Source organism: Thermobia domestica, chromosome 16 (genome assembly GCF_964235325.1).
Source record: "Thermobia domestica chromosome 16, izTheDome1.hap1.1, whole genome shotgun sequence".
NCBI classification, from domain to species: domain Eukaryota; kingdom Metazoa; phylum Arthropoda; class Insecta; order Zygentoma; family Lepismatidae; genus Thermobia; species Thermobia domestica.
Window position 1 is genome coordinate 94,075,780 of NC_137469.1, and position 16,925 is coordinate 94,092,704.

General features: G+C 34.9%; 1 protein-coding gene across 7 annotated transcripts in view; it reads left to right on the plus strand.

Annotated features, from left to right (window-relative positions):
- LOC145673253 (constitutive coactivator of PPAR-gamma-like protein 1 homolog) overlaps positions 1 to 16,925 on the plus strand; it is a 74,806-nt gene that overhangs the window by 49,620 nt on the left and 8,261 nt on the right. For 2 of the 7 annotated variants that reach the window (XM_081742772.1, XM_081742773.1), the window contains exons 17-19: positions 590 to 801; positions 11,203 to 11,322; positions 15,665 to 15,798. In XM_081742772.1, coding sequence (XP_081598898.1) covers positions 590 to 801; positions 11,203 to 11,322; positions 15,665 to 15,798 — 466 coding nt within the window. The remainder of the gene's footprint in view (positions 1 to 589; positions 802 to 11,202; positions 11,323 to 15,664; positions 15,799 to 16,925) is intronic. The other 5 variants (XM_081742775.1, XM_081742777.1, XM_081742774.1 and 2 more) reach the window with 5 other exon arrangements.

Below are 16,925 nucleotides of genomic sequence, written 5' to 3' on the forward strand. Positions count from 1 at the left end.
ACAGGAACCATCTTTTTTTTATTATTTTTTTTATGTATTTGGTTGGTCAGCAATGATTTTTGGTTGGTGAGGAACTTTAAAATTCGTATCTTGCTGAGTGAACTTCATTCCAAAACGGCGAACAATGTGACGTGCGTTTCTGGTAGAAAGGTGAACAAAACTTTAGAAGTAACCATAAAATGACATGCGGTCAATGATAACGATAAATAGGTTCTAGCAAAATAAGGCATTTATATCATTTCGCCACAGCTTTCGACGTTATGAGACCTTGCCTGCCCTCGTGGCTGGTTATGAGATTGAACTTGGGTCAAAAGTGCGCCTACTTTAAAAATTATTCTTGACAAAATGGTTCTAAATGTAGTACGAATCTTCCATTGACCAATCATTCCGACAAGTTTTCGCGAGTTAACTTCACAACAAACAAAACGCTTCGGTACTTGCTTAAATAGAGATTCTATAATTTTATTCCGTTAACTTCTTCAAAGATTTCTGTCACGGAAATTTATGTGTAAGATATTCGAGTTCTAATGGTAAATGGTGATACTCATTTATTTGGTGAAATTAATGGTATTTTACGTTTATTTTATAGGTTTGAGAATGACTGGACTGCCTCCTCCACCTAATGTAGTTCCAGCTGGTAGTTCTCTAGTAAACCAGAATCGTGGTCGCGGGCTAATTGGAAGACGTGCAGTCTTAGCTCGAGGTGGTCAGTTAGAGATTGCTGGAGTGGTCGTTGGTAGCTGGGGTCCAAATTATGGTAGTGTACCCCGTGGTGGACGAGGGCTTACAGTTCCTCCCCAAGTAAGTAGATTCTTGGCTTAACGCTGAGAAATTAGAGTTCTATCATGGATCCTGGATTAATATCATGTGAAAGGTGTGCTGAGTAATTAAACCGGCGGTGTTTCTAAGTAATTAAAATACAATAACAGGCATACCATCCTATCGCATACACACAAGTACTATTATTCTGTACATATTGTACAGTCTTCTTTCGGTTAAATTCATTGACCTATAGATTATTGTGTATAAATAAAACTTCGAATTGAATAAACAATAAAAAATAACTTCTGAATTTATAGTTCATTTAACTACTTTAGAAAAGGAATGCGAGAAAAATTCCGAACATTTAATTTATGTGCTTACCGATAAGAAATTAATTAAATGAAGTTCCCCTAGTTTTGATTTGTCTTCATATACTTATTGAGACACTTGTGTTTTTGATACCTTATACAGGATAGTAAGAAACTATTTGAACATTCGGCGATATAAGGTACCGAAAGCGTGGGAAAATTAACTTCAGAGGGCTGTAATTCAAAAATAACGCAATGTAGAGAGTGCGGTTTAGAACATACTCGAAGTTATATCTGCTCGATTGAAAAATGTATGTTTCAAACCTTCGCAAGATGCGTGCGTGGGATTCCTAAAGAAATATAGGAATTACTTGCCAGGTTATAGGAAATCCCTACGTTCCTTTGGGAACCACTCGCACACATGTTGCGGAGGTTTGAAACATACATTTTTCAATCGAGCAGATATGACTTCGAGTGTGATGTTCTAAACCGCACTCTACGTTGCGTTGTTTTTGAATTACAGCCCTCTGAAGTTCATTTTCTCACGCTTTCGGCACCTATATTGCCGAAACTATCCCTCAGTGACCAAACTTCAAGAGTTTTGCTAGTTTCGGTGTCGGGCATCAGCTCCCGAAGTTTGTTCAAATAGTTTCTTACCATCCTGTATATGTGCTCTACATTTTTAAACTCATTACAAAATACCTTGTAAATCAAATTATTTTTTCTCTTTTTGGATGAAAATATTCTTCAGAAATAAAATGAAATTCCGGATAAAAAGAAAATAATAATAAATTAATAAAAGTAGAAAGTTGATAGTTAAAATCTTAAAACTTCTGTAGAAATTCAAATTACTAATAGGTGATTTCGTCACATGAAGGAAAACGTTGAATTTCCGGCTAGTTCCCACCCGACACTCAACGGTTATTGATTTATATGATCTTCGGCAAATACATAAAATAACAGCCCGAAACCATATCTAATGATGAGGCATCTTTTATCACCATCTTTCGTCTGAAAGCTGTGATGCATTAGCGAACTGAAGATATGGTATAAGAAAAGAACATTTTTTTAAAAAAAATAAATTTACAGAAAATAATCTAATTGCAGTTACCAGCAAAAATGTATGTTAAAAAAAGAAAAAAAGTTCGAACAAAAATAAAACCAACTTTCTCCTTGAAGGTCAAGACCTAGCGTGCCATTATTCAAGGGAACAGCAAGTCAATCTTCTTTTGCCGTCTGGTGACAATGGTAAGTGGCTAAACCTTTGTAACTGGCAACGTTTGATTCATTGACAGGCCACACGTAGCTGTAACGCCCAAGAAAAGTTGGTTTAGTTTGTAATTCTATTGTATACGTACATGATGGGCTGAAAGTCATACGTCAATGAAAAAAAAAACGGCAGAAAGGAATAAAATCTCCCTACACATGTTACAGGCGAAAGGGAAAAATATCACAAACCATATCACGTTTCTGATACAATTGAGTATATATATAGGATCGCCCATTTTAATCTTTCCACGGAAATAACTGGAAAACGGTTGAACATAATTGAACCAAACAAAAACTCAAATAGGGAATGGCATGGGGCAGGTCAAATGATGTTGCTGTGGTGCTTCCCCCAGGGCCGGCTTTCATGGGGGCCCAGGACCAACTTTAAAAATTTAAATAGAAACATGGTGCGAGTGATACTTCGTTCGATAAATCTCCAAACACTTAAACAGCGTTGTGACAAAAGATTTTTCATATCGGTCACCGTATTCAAAGTGGCCGCCAAGACATATGGTGCCTGTGTCAGATAAAACGTCCACTATCACTAATATTGAAACGGTTGGAGATAATGAACAGAATAAAAAGTGATACAGGAAAATGGCATGAAGCACGTCGAATGATGTTGATTCAACGCGACCCATGCCATTTTTTCTGATTCACTTTTTATTCTGTTCATTATCTCCAACCGTTTCAATATTAGTGGTATCTGATACAGGCACAATGTCTTGGTTGCCATTTTAAATATGGTGATCGATCATTCCCTATCAGATTTGCATTATCAGCATACGCCATAACCTGGCGAATATCATTAAGCTCTAGGCCCTGGTTGCTATCTTCCGTATAGCGTACTCTAAAACAAAATTGAATAATATTGGCGATAATGCATTTTCTTGTTTCAGGCCATTCTCGACGTGAAAACTCATGGACAAGAATTTTCCTAAGCAGACTTCATTTGGAATTCATTTAAACACATCTTAATTAATCTAACTAGCATTTTCGTTATTCCAGGTTCTTTAAGAATGTACGTTTACCTCTTAACCGAATCGTACGCCTTTCTAAAATCAACACATAATTGATGTATTGGGGTATTGTATTCCCACTTCTTTTTGAGTACTTGTTGAATGGTAAATATTGTCGATCGATTTCTCCTAAATCCGCACTGATAATCTCCAGTAATTTCATATCCGTATGGGATTAATCTTGCTACTAGAATGTTTGAGAGGATTTCATAGAATGTTGACAGAAAAGAAATGCCTCGATAATTATTACAGTTAGTTTTGTCACTTTTCTTGGGAATTGGAACGGCTATTGATTCTTTTCGCTCTTGTGGCAATTCCTTCTTGTTTCAGATAAGGAGAATGAGTTGGTGTATCTTGTTCCACAATTTTTCCCCGCCAGTTAATATTAACTCAGCTGGAATTCATTCAGTACCATTGGAACCTGAAAGGTTAAGAAATAAATAAATAAAAAATAAATTTCATTTATTACATAGATTATAGATTAATAATTTTTAACATTTTTTTTTTTTTTTTTTTTTTTGGAAATTGAGAAAATAATAAAAACGTTTTAACCGATAAAATTGATGAGCGTGTAGTACGTAGCTATCTGTGGTCAATGAATTTTAGAAATAATTGTATTTATTACCTTAAAACTACACATAAACAGTACGTAGGAGACTTTTAGTGTGTACTTTAGTTTATGTGATCTCCGGAAACTATAGAAAATAAAAAGTAAAGGTTGAGACCATATCTAATGATGAGGCATCTTTTATCACCATCTTTCGTCTGAAAGCTGTGATGCAGTAGCGAACTGAAGATATGGTTTAAGGGAAACACAGTTTTTATAAATTTATAGAAAACCTGTCGAAGTACAGTTACTGTTAAATGATAATTATAAGTGAACAAACTCCATGGCTCTGGATAAGTAGAGTAACAAATAAAACACAGTTCTGACCAGAGCAGAATGAAATATATTAAAAACTATACTTACAATGTGTTACAGTTTCAAGGACCTAACGTCCTCTTCATCAGACACAAACACTTATAAGTGCTTGGCGAAAAGCATTACGCGATTGAGCACACGCCCTTAAGTAGTATCTAGCGACCAGATAGCCTGTGTAAATAATAAGTTTCTAAAATTGTGGTCAAGATTAAGATTATAACAAGAAATTGTTTGAAGAATCAGTTTTATATATATGTTATATAATATACGTATGTCAAAATATTGTTTGATACTTGATCAGGTTAGAAGCTATAAATACAAAAATAGATAATAAAATAAGATTCCATCAGAAAGTATAAAAGTATAATATATGTTAATGCGACTACAATTTGAGAGCATACTTTCTTGTATCTCTTATAAGATAAAGACAATCTTTTGATAATCCATATTTTGAAATTTACAAAGAATGAATTTCTTTCAAACCAAAGAAATTAAATTGAATTGCATGAAAATTCAGAGTGAAAAGCGAATCTGACTCTGATTTCAAGCTTACTGTGCTGATGCGCTAATCATTATATACCACTCAGTCTGTCCCCCTCTCTCTCTCCTAACTCTTAAAAGTCTTATCTTTTTTGCTGATGAGTATCATAATATACAGTATCTATTGTTAGGTATATTACCAACATAAGCAAGCTTTGTTTATTGTAAGAATAAAATCGCTAATACAGGTATGGTATTGACAAATGATGGTATTTTATGTAAATATCACAAGCTGGTAAGAAACCCATACCGTGGTACCTTCTGTGAACTCATTTTGGAAATGCTTGTCTGTACAGTTATTTGTTATTCAGTGATATCATGCCGTAGCATTGATCACGAAATCACACACATAATGAAATTTATAATTAATATAAATTATCGTTTAAGTAACATGTTTTAACTTCGGGGTCCTCGAAATAAGAATGATTTTTCTTTTAACATTTTTACCCTTTGGGTTCATCCTCATTTTAGTAACTGTAACAAAGTTTCCAAATGCAGAGATGTCAGCTTTTACGGATTATTTGTAATTGTTACTGATTGTAACGGAGTTAAGAATCTGACAAATGAGCTGCGGAATCTGTGGGAATGAACAGAAATGAAAGCGCAGCACCTATGATTGTTCTAGTGACATCACAAACATGTTACATGCACATGCTGTGAAAGTTATGTCAGGAGCTTTAGTGTGTTGCCTGTTGAAGTCGTTAAACATGTGTGTAAGTCAACCTTATAACGCCAGAGATAGTAACATGGGATAAGGTATCTTTATTTTTAATCTTTCGTTTCTTGTGCAAAATAGTGATTTGATTTTTATGTGGTGTAATATCCAGTTTATACGGTTTAATCTGGGGAACTCTCGAGAGTCGCGATCATAATTTTATTTAAGTATTACTTAATGATCTGGTAGGGTGCATATCTAATAATAATAAGTTACAAGCTTCCTCGTGGCTAAGTGGTTAGCATTTGCTTCTTTGGCGTGGGAGACCCGGGTTCTATTCCAGATGGTTCAGATCCCACGTTAAACTGTAGTCCATGTCTCATATAGCCTCGCTACTGAATGGGACGCTCAACTTAAATCAAATAACAAAAGTTACATACTTACCGAGCCAACCAAAAAGCCTTTCTAAGCGCAGATGTTTCAGTGATTTTGTTCCGCTTTCCTTAGTGCGTATCCTTTAAAATGTATACGCTGCTTGAACTAAATTACTGATAATTCTCCTTCGCTGCAGAATGATGCTTATGATTATTATAGTATTTATGTTAATATCTGTAGGTGCAAATAAACATAATGACTTCATCATAATGTAAATATTACTGATAAGCTTCTTCAAAGGTTGGCGTCTCTACAGGGAGAATTGAAAACGAGATGTAGCAGTTTTTGACGTGAGTTGCTGTTATGTACGGTCTTCAGTTTTGTCGATACTGATTGACAAATAAATAGAACATGAACGGCGGGAAGTTCGATATAAATTGTTTATACAGTATGTCATTTTCTTTCGTTGATGAATGTACAAACCAGTACAGTAACCAATTTGTTAATTACAGTATATATTATTAACAAATTGGTTACTGTACTGGTTTGTACATTCATCAACGAAAGAAAATGACATACTGTATAAACAATTTATATGTGAAATACGTTATCTTGTTTTGTCTTTAACTTTACATCAAATACTGCATTTTGAGTATAAGCTTCTGTAATTTTCGAATGAATGTCTCTCCTCTACAACAAGAAAACGGTCAATAAATTAATCAATTTGTTCGGAAATTACCGAAAAAATGTTGCGAACGAAAATACACTTTTACAGTAATTATGGTAATCAATCAGGGTTCCCATTCGTCCTGGAAATCCTGGAAGACCTGGAAATGTCCTTGATTTTGTCCTGGAAACCTCCGTGAAAATGTCCTTGAAAATGCATTTCTGTCCTTGAAATTTACAGAAATACTGAATATCAGATTTCTCATAATGAAGATTTTAATTGATTGCTGTTTTTGTTTGTTATTCCTGTTTTCGTGTTGAATAATTATTTTCATGATCCTGCATGTGTGGATCGTTGGCTGGGAGAACTTCTCTCTCCTTCTTTCATCCACTAGTCTGTCAACCCATTCTTGGATGCTGTCTTCACTAGCACTATCCTCCAGAAACTATGCTTTGTACCAGTATCAATCCTCCATAATCAGTCTATTTTGACAATAGTACGTACTCTTTAGTAAAATTTCATATGAATGCTATTTGTGACAAGGTTGTTTTTACACAGAACTGTTGAATGATTCGGAAGAATGTAAAGATTTATTGTTAATCATGAAGAAGCTTCTGGCTTTGTCTCATGGACAGACTGCTGGCGAGCGAGGCTACAGCATAAATCTGCTTCTTGAAAATATGAAGGAGAAATCATTGGTCGGTTTGAGATTGGTGTGTGATAACATTTTCTATAAAAACCTTACTTCAATCAACATCACGAAAGAAATGCTGCATCATGCTTTCCATGCAAGGCAGAGTTGGAGAAAATGACTGTTCAAAGAGGAAGTCAAGTGCAGAGCAAGAGGAAAGAGATAAGTGAAAATGTACAGCAGCTGCAGAGAAAGAAAAGGAAATTGATGGAAACAAGTGAAGCTTTCAAAACTGAAGCAAACCAGCTTGCACATGAAGCAGAGCAGAAGTCTTCCTTTACTTTATTGACAAAGTCAAATGCTAACAGTAGAACAGCTTCGCTAAAGAAGAAAGAGATTATGTCTATAAATGAGGAAATCACACAACTCCATTCTCAGTTCAAAAACATTTCCCCCCCTCCTAATTATATCTGTCATACTGTTATGCAATAAATACATGCCATGTACGAAAAATATATTTTTGTTGTTCGGTGCACAATTAAAATGTCTCGTAGAAAGAATGAAAATACATGTGCTGGATGTGAGTGGATCGCGTTGCTAAAGGGGAGTAGGGAGGGAAGAAAAAAAACACATTACGCTACGCTTTGTGTATTAGTACTGCAATTCCATTAATATTCACTGCATAAACTGCTGTAATTTTCATTTCACTGTTGAGTTTTGAACCTACAGTTGCAATCCTGTTATACCTTCCTAGGGGGCGAGGGGAAAAAACTCAATGGGAGGGAAAATATATTTTGTGTTTAAACCCTTTTTTTTTTTTTGCAAATCGTATTTTCCCACCCCAAAAATGGGTTTTTATAACCCTTTTATATTATATCGTATATTTTTATACGATAGTGTAGTAACTTCATTATTCGATTAAAAGTTACCAATAAAGCTTTTCACTTCCTTTTTTTTTTTTTTTTTTTTTTTTTTTTTTTCGAGCCTGGAGGCATTGTAGAATACGTCACGTATGCTTTCATGCATTCCTGCGTCGAGACAGTGTGATGATGTCATAAGTTGAAACAAGGCAATTTTTGTTAGGCCTACTTCTGTTATTTTTGGCGGGCTTACTTTTGCACCTAGATGATTGAAATTTTGCACACGCATTCAGTGCAACCCGTAGTATTTTTAAGATTTGTTTCAGATCTCTTCGTTAACACAGGGGGGTCCAGAATAAAAAGGTATAAAAAAGAAAAATTCTAACAAAAAATCCCTTTTTCGCGATTTTCCCGCCTCATATACATGATGGAGACATGTGAAAGGTACCATTTGAAAGGATGTTCTATTCTTAAGAGAATGAGGTACGAACCATGATCCTAGGATAAATAGGAATGCCTCAGGAAAGTTTTACCTGAGATTCTCTTTTATACGGAAATCTTGGGTATTGTGGGGATATTCTTAGCACATTGGTAAATATTTTTCACCTTAATTTTCAAGCTAGAAGCCTGTAATTTTGTACACACATTCAGCATACCCCTTAGTATTTCTCAGTTGATTTTGAGATCAGTGCGCTAACACAGGGGAAATCCAGAGGGATCCAAACTTCGAAAAAGGGATTTTTTCACACAAAATCCATATTTCTCTCAAACCGTTTCCCCTTGGGTACATAATAGACTCGTGTGAGTGGTACCGTTTGAAGGGCTATTCTATTCTAAATAGAATGAGGTAGAAAACATGACCCTATGATAAATAAGGATGTCTCAGGAAATTTTTATATTACATCCAGGTCATTTATGGTCATTTGGAGCATATTGGGGGAATGTTTTTAGTTCATTGCTAAATATTTTTCCCGCCCTTACTATTCAAGATAGAAGCTTGAAATTTTGTACACCCCTTAGTATTTTTCAGTCGATTTTGACATTGTGCGTTAACAGGGGGGCTCAAAATTTTTAAAAAAGTCAGAAAAAAATCCTCATTTCTCAAATTTCCCGCATCAGAACATGATAGGGAAATGCGAATGATACCGTTTAAAATGCTTTTCTTTTCTGAAGAGAATGAAGTGCGTACCATGATCCTAGGATAAATAGGGATGATGTAGCTGCTTGACTGAAAGTCTATAATTTACCTTTTAAAACAAGACATTCTTTAAAAGGATTAATAAAGCAAAATACGTTGTTATTTTTAGTTGATGTTTACTGATTTTAATTTTCAGAGTCTTGACCAGTGTAACGTATGTCAATTTTAGTTACTTAACTTCTTTGGAGTCTGGTGACACTGGAAACGTTATTCATTTACGGAAGAGGTGAAAGTTCGACTGGGTGAAAGGTCGACTGTGTAGTCAGTGTCATTTCTATTTTTGATATTTGATAAACTCTTAACTCTAAGAATGGGACGGCATAAAGGAGATATCTGGAAAGCGTACGCAGAAAAAGGAAATAAATCAGTGGAATGTAAATTCTGCCAAAAGACCTAGAGTTCCAAATGTGGAGAAAATGTCAGCCCACATATTAAAGTGCTACAAGTGTCCACAAGATGTAAATAGAAAGCTCCTCTAAACAAGCCAGAAGCGTACATCTCTATTTAGTAGGTCTATTCAAAACCAAGGGACAAATACAAATACTAGGCTACCAAATTTATACCAATCTAAATTCTAGTACATTGTCAGTGTGCAGTTCGACTGGAACTGCATAACTACAGTTAATTTATTAGACCCGCAACAAAGATAATCTCCAACCATAGCTTTGTGGGAAGCTCAAGAGAGTCAAGAGAGAGAGAAGTAAAAGAGCATGAGAATTATTCTTTTATGGATAGTATGGCTGGAAGAGAAACGGTAAGCGCATATTTTGAGCGTAAGAAAAAGTTTTCAGAATCAAAGTTTAGGAAAGGTAAAGAAAACTAGTCCACCCTACTTACATATTACTGACTTCAGGTTTGTATCAGCTGTAAGTGTATTTTGCTTAAAAATACACTTACATATAACGCAATAAACGCGATTTAGTGATACTTTGCCCCTCGTACATAAAATTATATAATTCTTACCGTTTGATACGTGTGGTAGACAAGTTTTTTGATCCTTGCAACAGTTTTCATCATAATCGGCTTTTCACTAGTTATGCACCGTTAAACAAACAAGCCGTTAACTTAACCTAATTCCCGTAATCGAAAGTCCAGCTGAGATTTATTTTTCTAAAACGGAAAAAATAATGTGTTTATATTAACAAATTGTTAGGGTTCTTTTGCTATTTCTTAGTGAAATCAAAGTAATTTTAATTGACTTAGCGAGAAGTTATGGCAGTGCGGGCCAGCCAACCACTACTTTCCCAGTCCAACCCGAAATTAGAGATATTTGTGGTCAAAGGTCCGTAGCTAGACCTCATACCGTAATCATCATTATTAGTCATTAAGCATATTTATGATACAGTGGACTTCATCAGTCAATACTCAATTACAAACTACAAACAGTATACTATTATTAGCATACTTGGTGTTCTCTTATTTCACACACAAATCATTTGGCTTAAGTTGAGTGATAGAGCCTACTTATTGTTTATTTGACTCCGACATGTAGCACGTCTATAGGCTACTATTTTTGTTTTGTGTGTTGTATTTATGTATACTTTCAGAAGTATCGTAAGTGTTAAGTCCTGAGAAATATTTCTTAATTTTCACAAAATAGTAAAATTTATGAGAAATGTATTATTACATTGCGAAAGAACATGCAATTTTCTTCATGTCAAGAGAGATAGCTACACTTATAAACAAAAAACAACTGTAGATAAGAGAGAACTTTTTCTAGTCGATTCATGAAAAAAACATATTTCCCAAAATGGGAAAAAAAACAAAAATATTTTCCCGGTTTTTTGCCCATCACTATACCTTTCTGTGTCGAAGTCCTGGAAAATTGGTGATTTATCCTGGATTTTTTTTTTTGGGGGGGAAGGGAGTGGGAACTCTGATCTATCCATGTAAGTAATAGAATATTGTGTACCACGAAATGCCCGCCTTTAACAATTCTTGTGTTCATTTATTGTATATGATACATAGTTTTAATTTAGTGCTCATTGTGTTCCAGCAGGTTACTTCCGTCGGGGGACTGAAAAATTTCCGTACCAACATTGGTAACTACCCAGTCGGTGTTGTTCGACCAACTTACCCAACACGTGGGAAGACCACAAGGGGACGTCGAACACAGGTATTTATAAATATAAATACGTATTGTATACATAAAAATTCTGTTACATTGAAAAAGCATGTATTGGTTGAAGATTCATACAAATTGTAAGGTGGGAGACGAATTTGTAAGCAGTCTATAATTAAAGTTGTAATTTGAGATTCATCAGGTGTACTTTGCAATCAAATCATCCTTATTTGCTGTTTTCTGCAGTCTTTCGAGACAAAATGTTAAATCTAATACCACAATATGCAAGCGCAAGTCAGGAATAAAGACAGTACTACGGAATCAAACGAATCTTCCATCCACTTTCCAAGGTAAACTTTTTATTTTTTAAAGTGAATGCCTCCTGGAAAAATAACTTTTCATATGTAGCACAGTAAACCCCTCACTGATTAGGGTGAAAGGGTAACATTAAAATTAGAAGTCAGTTAAATCACGAATTGTGTTGTGAACAATATATTTAAAATAGGATCTTACGCTTAAAATTGTACTTTACAAATAATAATAATTTTAAAAATGTAAAATATTAAATTTACGTACCATGTTAGTAACAAAACAACTGCGTATTAGAAAAGTGAAAGAAAGCTTCAATTTTCAGTTGCTATCTCGTCGAATTTTCTTTCGTAATCAAAGATCTAAACGCAGCTATGTGTACCAGAAGACCACAGTTCATTACAAAACACAGTAAACAAGGATATGATCGGATTGGACGCTTGAAGCTGCACGCTCATGAATTATCACTAATGTAGCTGAAGTTCCGACTCGAACAAACGATAATGGTGAGTGTAGTTCTATCTACGAACCACTGTCATATTAAATCACATCCATCGCCACGTCTTTTAAAAATCTGATCGAAGTTTTGGCTCAGCAGTTTATTTTCCAAATTACAATTTTCTGCATTAGGTAAATACTGTGAGGTTCAGTTAATTGATGGTTTATTGTAATTTATATTTGAAATAACGAGAAAAAAAATAATCTTTAGACTGGTGGAGATTCGGAACTTCGATCTCATGTTTTTCGAGTGGAATGTTGCTTACCAATATATTTGCAGTTTTTTCTGAGGCCTATATTGAAGTGTAGACTTTAAAAAACATACAGAAAATTAACGTTATGGAAAAGATGCTATATTCAGTTTCTGAATTATCTAAAAATTTGTGGCTGAGCAAGCATAACATACAATCTGCGAAAGTAATGATCAGCAGAGAAGTAAGAATTTGAAACTTCCCTAATCAAAATAATAACGCCGGTTTTGAACACAATGATAATTCAGTATATCAGAACTGCATCCAAATCATCGGTGCATCTATTAAATTTAAGGAGGTAAAAGAAAATAATCCTTAACAAATGAAAGCTAGTGAGATTAGAAAAAGATTGTGGTGGGTTTATAAATATTACGTTCTGTAAATATTATGTTTCATTTAATTGTTTTATGTTGGTATGTTTCTATTGTTTCTGTTTTCTCGAGATAACTTGTAATTTTTTTAAAATGTTGAAGTGCTATCTAATTTCTTAAGTATTATACTACTGGTTGTGTGTTAAACTTATCGTAGTGTTAATAAGATGCTTCCCTGTCGTAGAATATAAACCATAGGAACACCAAGGTATTTTTGGGTTACATGGAACACCAACGGGATGGGAGGGGCTCTGAGGCCCTCAACATAATGGACATCATTTCTCACAGAAAATAATTTATCTTGTCTGATATGAACTTGGGATGTCTTAAGACATCATATATTTTTATTCTCTATTATTACTAGGTTTCTAAGTACAGTGTTGCCAACTGTATGTGTGTAATTGTTTGTTACCTTTTTTTTATATTTGTCAGTAAATATGACTAGGGGCACGAATTTTTCGCACTAAGAATTTGAAAATTTCGCGTTTCGTTTTATATATTTCGCGTTTTGTCGCATTTTCCAAATAAAGTTTCGCATTTTGTAGCTCTTGTGGAAAAGATATTTCCTGACATTTTTACAATTGTTCGTTTTATACACAGATCACTACAGAAATAAACCATTAATTATCTTAAAACAAACAATATTGCACTTGACATTGTAAATTTGACTTATAGAAAATTATATTTGTTTTTAATCAAGGTGAAGGGAAATCAGTAACTAAACTTGCTATCAGTAGGAAGGTTTTCTGTCTTCTGAAAAAACATTGGCACAATTACGTTTAAGCATTAAAAATAAGCAGGGTACATGTTTCCACATATTTCTCCTTCAGTGTTGTACGTTTGTCGCTTATCACCAGTCCACACTTAAAAACCATTTTCATTGCTTGTTGGAAGCCACACATATGTAGGTGCATTTACAACAAACTTCAAACAATCATCACTTCGGAACTCTCCATCCAGCTTCAATGATGATAGCTGACACGCAGCATATCTTCTATAGTAGTGCCCGAATCACTCAAAATGCACCGTTCATGCCACGTTCTACCGTTCCGTCTGCGGAAACTAACGTTTTTAAATTAGTGAAAACATATTTTTAATTTCGTGCTGTTTCGCGTATTAGAAATTTCGCGCAAAGCTGCCAGTTTCGTGTTTTATCGCGCAACGGAAACCAATGAAAATACATAAAGAATATAAAACGTCAAAAAACTGAAATTACTAAATTCTGACGCATTTCCTTTTAACGCGCATTGAGAAAAACTCGTGCCTCTATGACCTATTTATTTTATTTGTTTGTGCAGAAAAACTATCAGAGAGATCAATAGTGACTTAGTATAATGTAGTATGTGTACAATAGCGGCTTCTAAAAGCATTTTGGTGGTGATGCAGTAAAGCGTGGTAGAACGGGGAAGAGTAGGGTATGCTTCAGTATTCCAATGAATTCAGGATTAAGCTTTTGTAATTTTATCCCGGTTATCCTTGGAATGGCGAAATTCTTTCCCATTCCGTTTCTGCGAAAAGATAGAGTTGAGGGACGTTCATTGGACACTAGAGGGGATGTCACCAGAGAAGCAGTGTTGCCCACACAAGTTACAGTTTTCTGGTAGCACAACGTCAAGTGTTTGCCTGTGGAATGCACATGTAAAACGTAAGCAAACAAGCTACGACTTGTCTGTCAGTTTTGTAAATTAACACCACTACATCATCATGAATGTTACAAGGGATTCATTGCAAGAAACGTACACTGCATGGATAATGCATTTGTTCCATTTGCATTATCAAATAAAATGTTTAAATTATGTCTTTTGCATCAAAATCTGACACGGTTATTTCCACCTTGCTATATTCGAGCTCACTACCTTCGATGTCAGATTCATTTAAAAGTTCTGTATGTTCTTTCTCAATTGAACTTTGGCGAAGAGCACGATTTATCATTGTTCCAATGCTGCTGCAGATTCTCACATACAGTCACAATCACAGAATAACGAACTGACAATTTCCTATGAAATATGCGTCTTGAGTCAGTGTTGCAGGCTGCTGCTTGTAGATTCTATGATTAAAAATGTATATATGTTTGTGATAATAGTATAAAGTGACATATTTAGCTGTTAGCAGGTTTGAAGAAATAAACTAATAGAAAATGAAATATTTAGGTGCCAAAAAAATAGCCAAAACAGTGGAATATAACAGTTAGCGTATGCTGTGAGTAGTCCCTTAGTACTTCCAGGCGGGAAGGGGGCTCTGAGGTCCACAACACTTTCTTTCTTTATAAATAGAAAAACCAAAACAATAAAAATTAAGCAGGTACGTTTTATGATGAATAGGGTCTAGCTTGACAATATCAATTTTTTAAAGTTTTTTTTTTTCAATTAGAAATGTTACAAAATGTAAAAAAAATAATAATTTGTGGGCCTCCGAGCCCCGCCCCTTGGTGTTCCTAGGGTTAACATATTCCATGAAGTTGACATTCTGCGTATATTGTAAAAATATAAAATGAAAACTCTTACCGTATCTGATGATGATAATATCACATATCACCATCTTTCGCCTGAAAGCTGTGATGAATTAACGAACTGAAGATATGGTTTTAAGAAATAAGGTTTTAACTTAGTTTTTCGTAAATAAGTTCTGATAAGATATTAAAATAGGAAGTTGTAACTATATTCAGTTCTTTAAATTCTGTGCGTACTGTTTGTTTATTGTTGACAGGAATATTGCGCTGTACAGCAATAGATAAGGCTACTGATATCAGTGGTTGCGATTAAATTGAAAAGTATCTAATTTGTTGAAGCCTTTCTTGTAAGCTTAGACAATTAAATATTGTACCTACAGAGTGTGAATTATCTGTACAAATAAAGGTAAACCATTCTCTTATACTCATTTGTACATGACTGTATAAAAGATGCTGCTCATCACATGTATCGGATGCACCACGCATGACTAAATAGTTGGATGAAGTTAATGATGTAGGCCAACTTTGTGTTTCAGCAGGTGGCTGGCAGAAGAAGAGGTGGTGTAGCTACAAAGAAGTATGTCACAAGGGAGACTGATCAAAAGCGAGAAGTGCGTGGACGTGGAATGACTGTTGAAAATCCTTCGTGCGGGTAAGTGTTGAAATCAGTGTCAAAAGTTGTGGTTCATGAAACCTTTAGGCGCATCGACACTTAGTTTTCTTCAGCGGCAGCACCAGATACATTTCTCCAATATATACTGTCTATAACAACTAATTACCTCGAAAAATTGTGCTTATAATAGCAGGTTTGTAACATAATAGCCGCTGAATTCAATTTTGTGATCCGTCCACAGGAGGAGATCTTTTTGTTCTTAGCATAAATCACCACGGAGATTTATTCCGGTAATGAAACAGTGAAAAAATATTCTAGATGATGGTTCTCACCCTACAAGTATTGCGTATAGCTTGAGTTCAGAGCTTTTTCAGATTTTGTGTTGAATTTGTGAAGAGGGAAAAGGGAGTTCTGCAGTCTTGGCTTTGACTTACTGAAATTTTCTTTGAAGTCGAGACACGTTTGCGACCAGTTTTGATCCGCCCGTTATGCGTCACTAGGATCTAACGTGCATATATAGTTCCTTATATTTCAGCCATTGGGTTCGGCGCAGCGGTAGGTTTTACTTCCAGGTTTAATGCTCATTTTTGTAGCATATTTAGTACAATTTGAACTAAAATGTTGCGCCGTATATGCTTTGTTTGTGGAAATACCACTAAAAGTCACCTAGTTATATTCAAAAAAGCATTTTAATTGCTGCAGTTATAAGAAGTGCTGTGCACGATATTGTCCTCTTCTGGTTGTATAGACCATAATAAAGCAGCGTCTAAAAGTATGTAGACACGTGTGAAACTTGGTCTTGTCAAATATGTGTGATCTTCAATCAGGGAGTTTCCGAGCTGTTCATGCATTCCGGATCGGAAATTTCTTGTTCGACTGTTATAGGAATCTTGTGTTAATTAAAGCTTTTACTAGTTTTAGAACGTTAACACCAAATCGGGTTTTTGGAACTAATTAACATGATAAATTATTTAGAATAAATACGTGTGATTTATTACGGTTACACTTCAAATCCCTGGGGAAAGAAAGAAACAAACAATAGCACATAAGAAGGGAGGTTAATAATAATAGCAGGACATCACAAGGCTACTTGATAACATTAGCACTGTAGCGCTGTCACTAACCGTGACACAAAGTTGTAGCAGCGGCCCTCTTAAACAACGCTA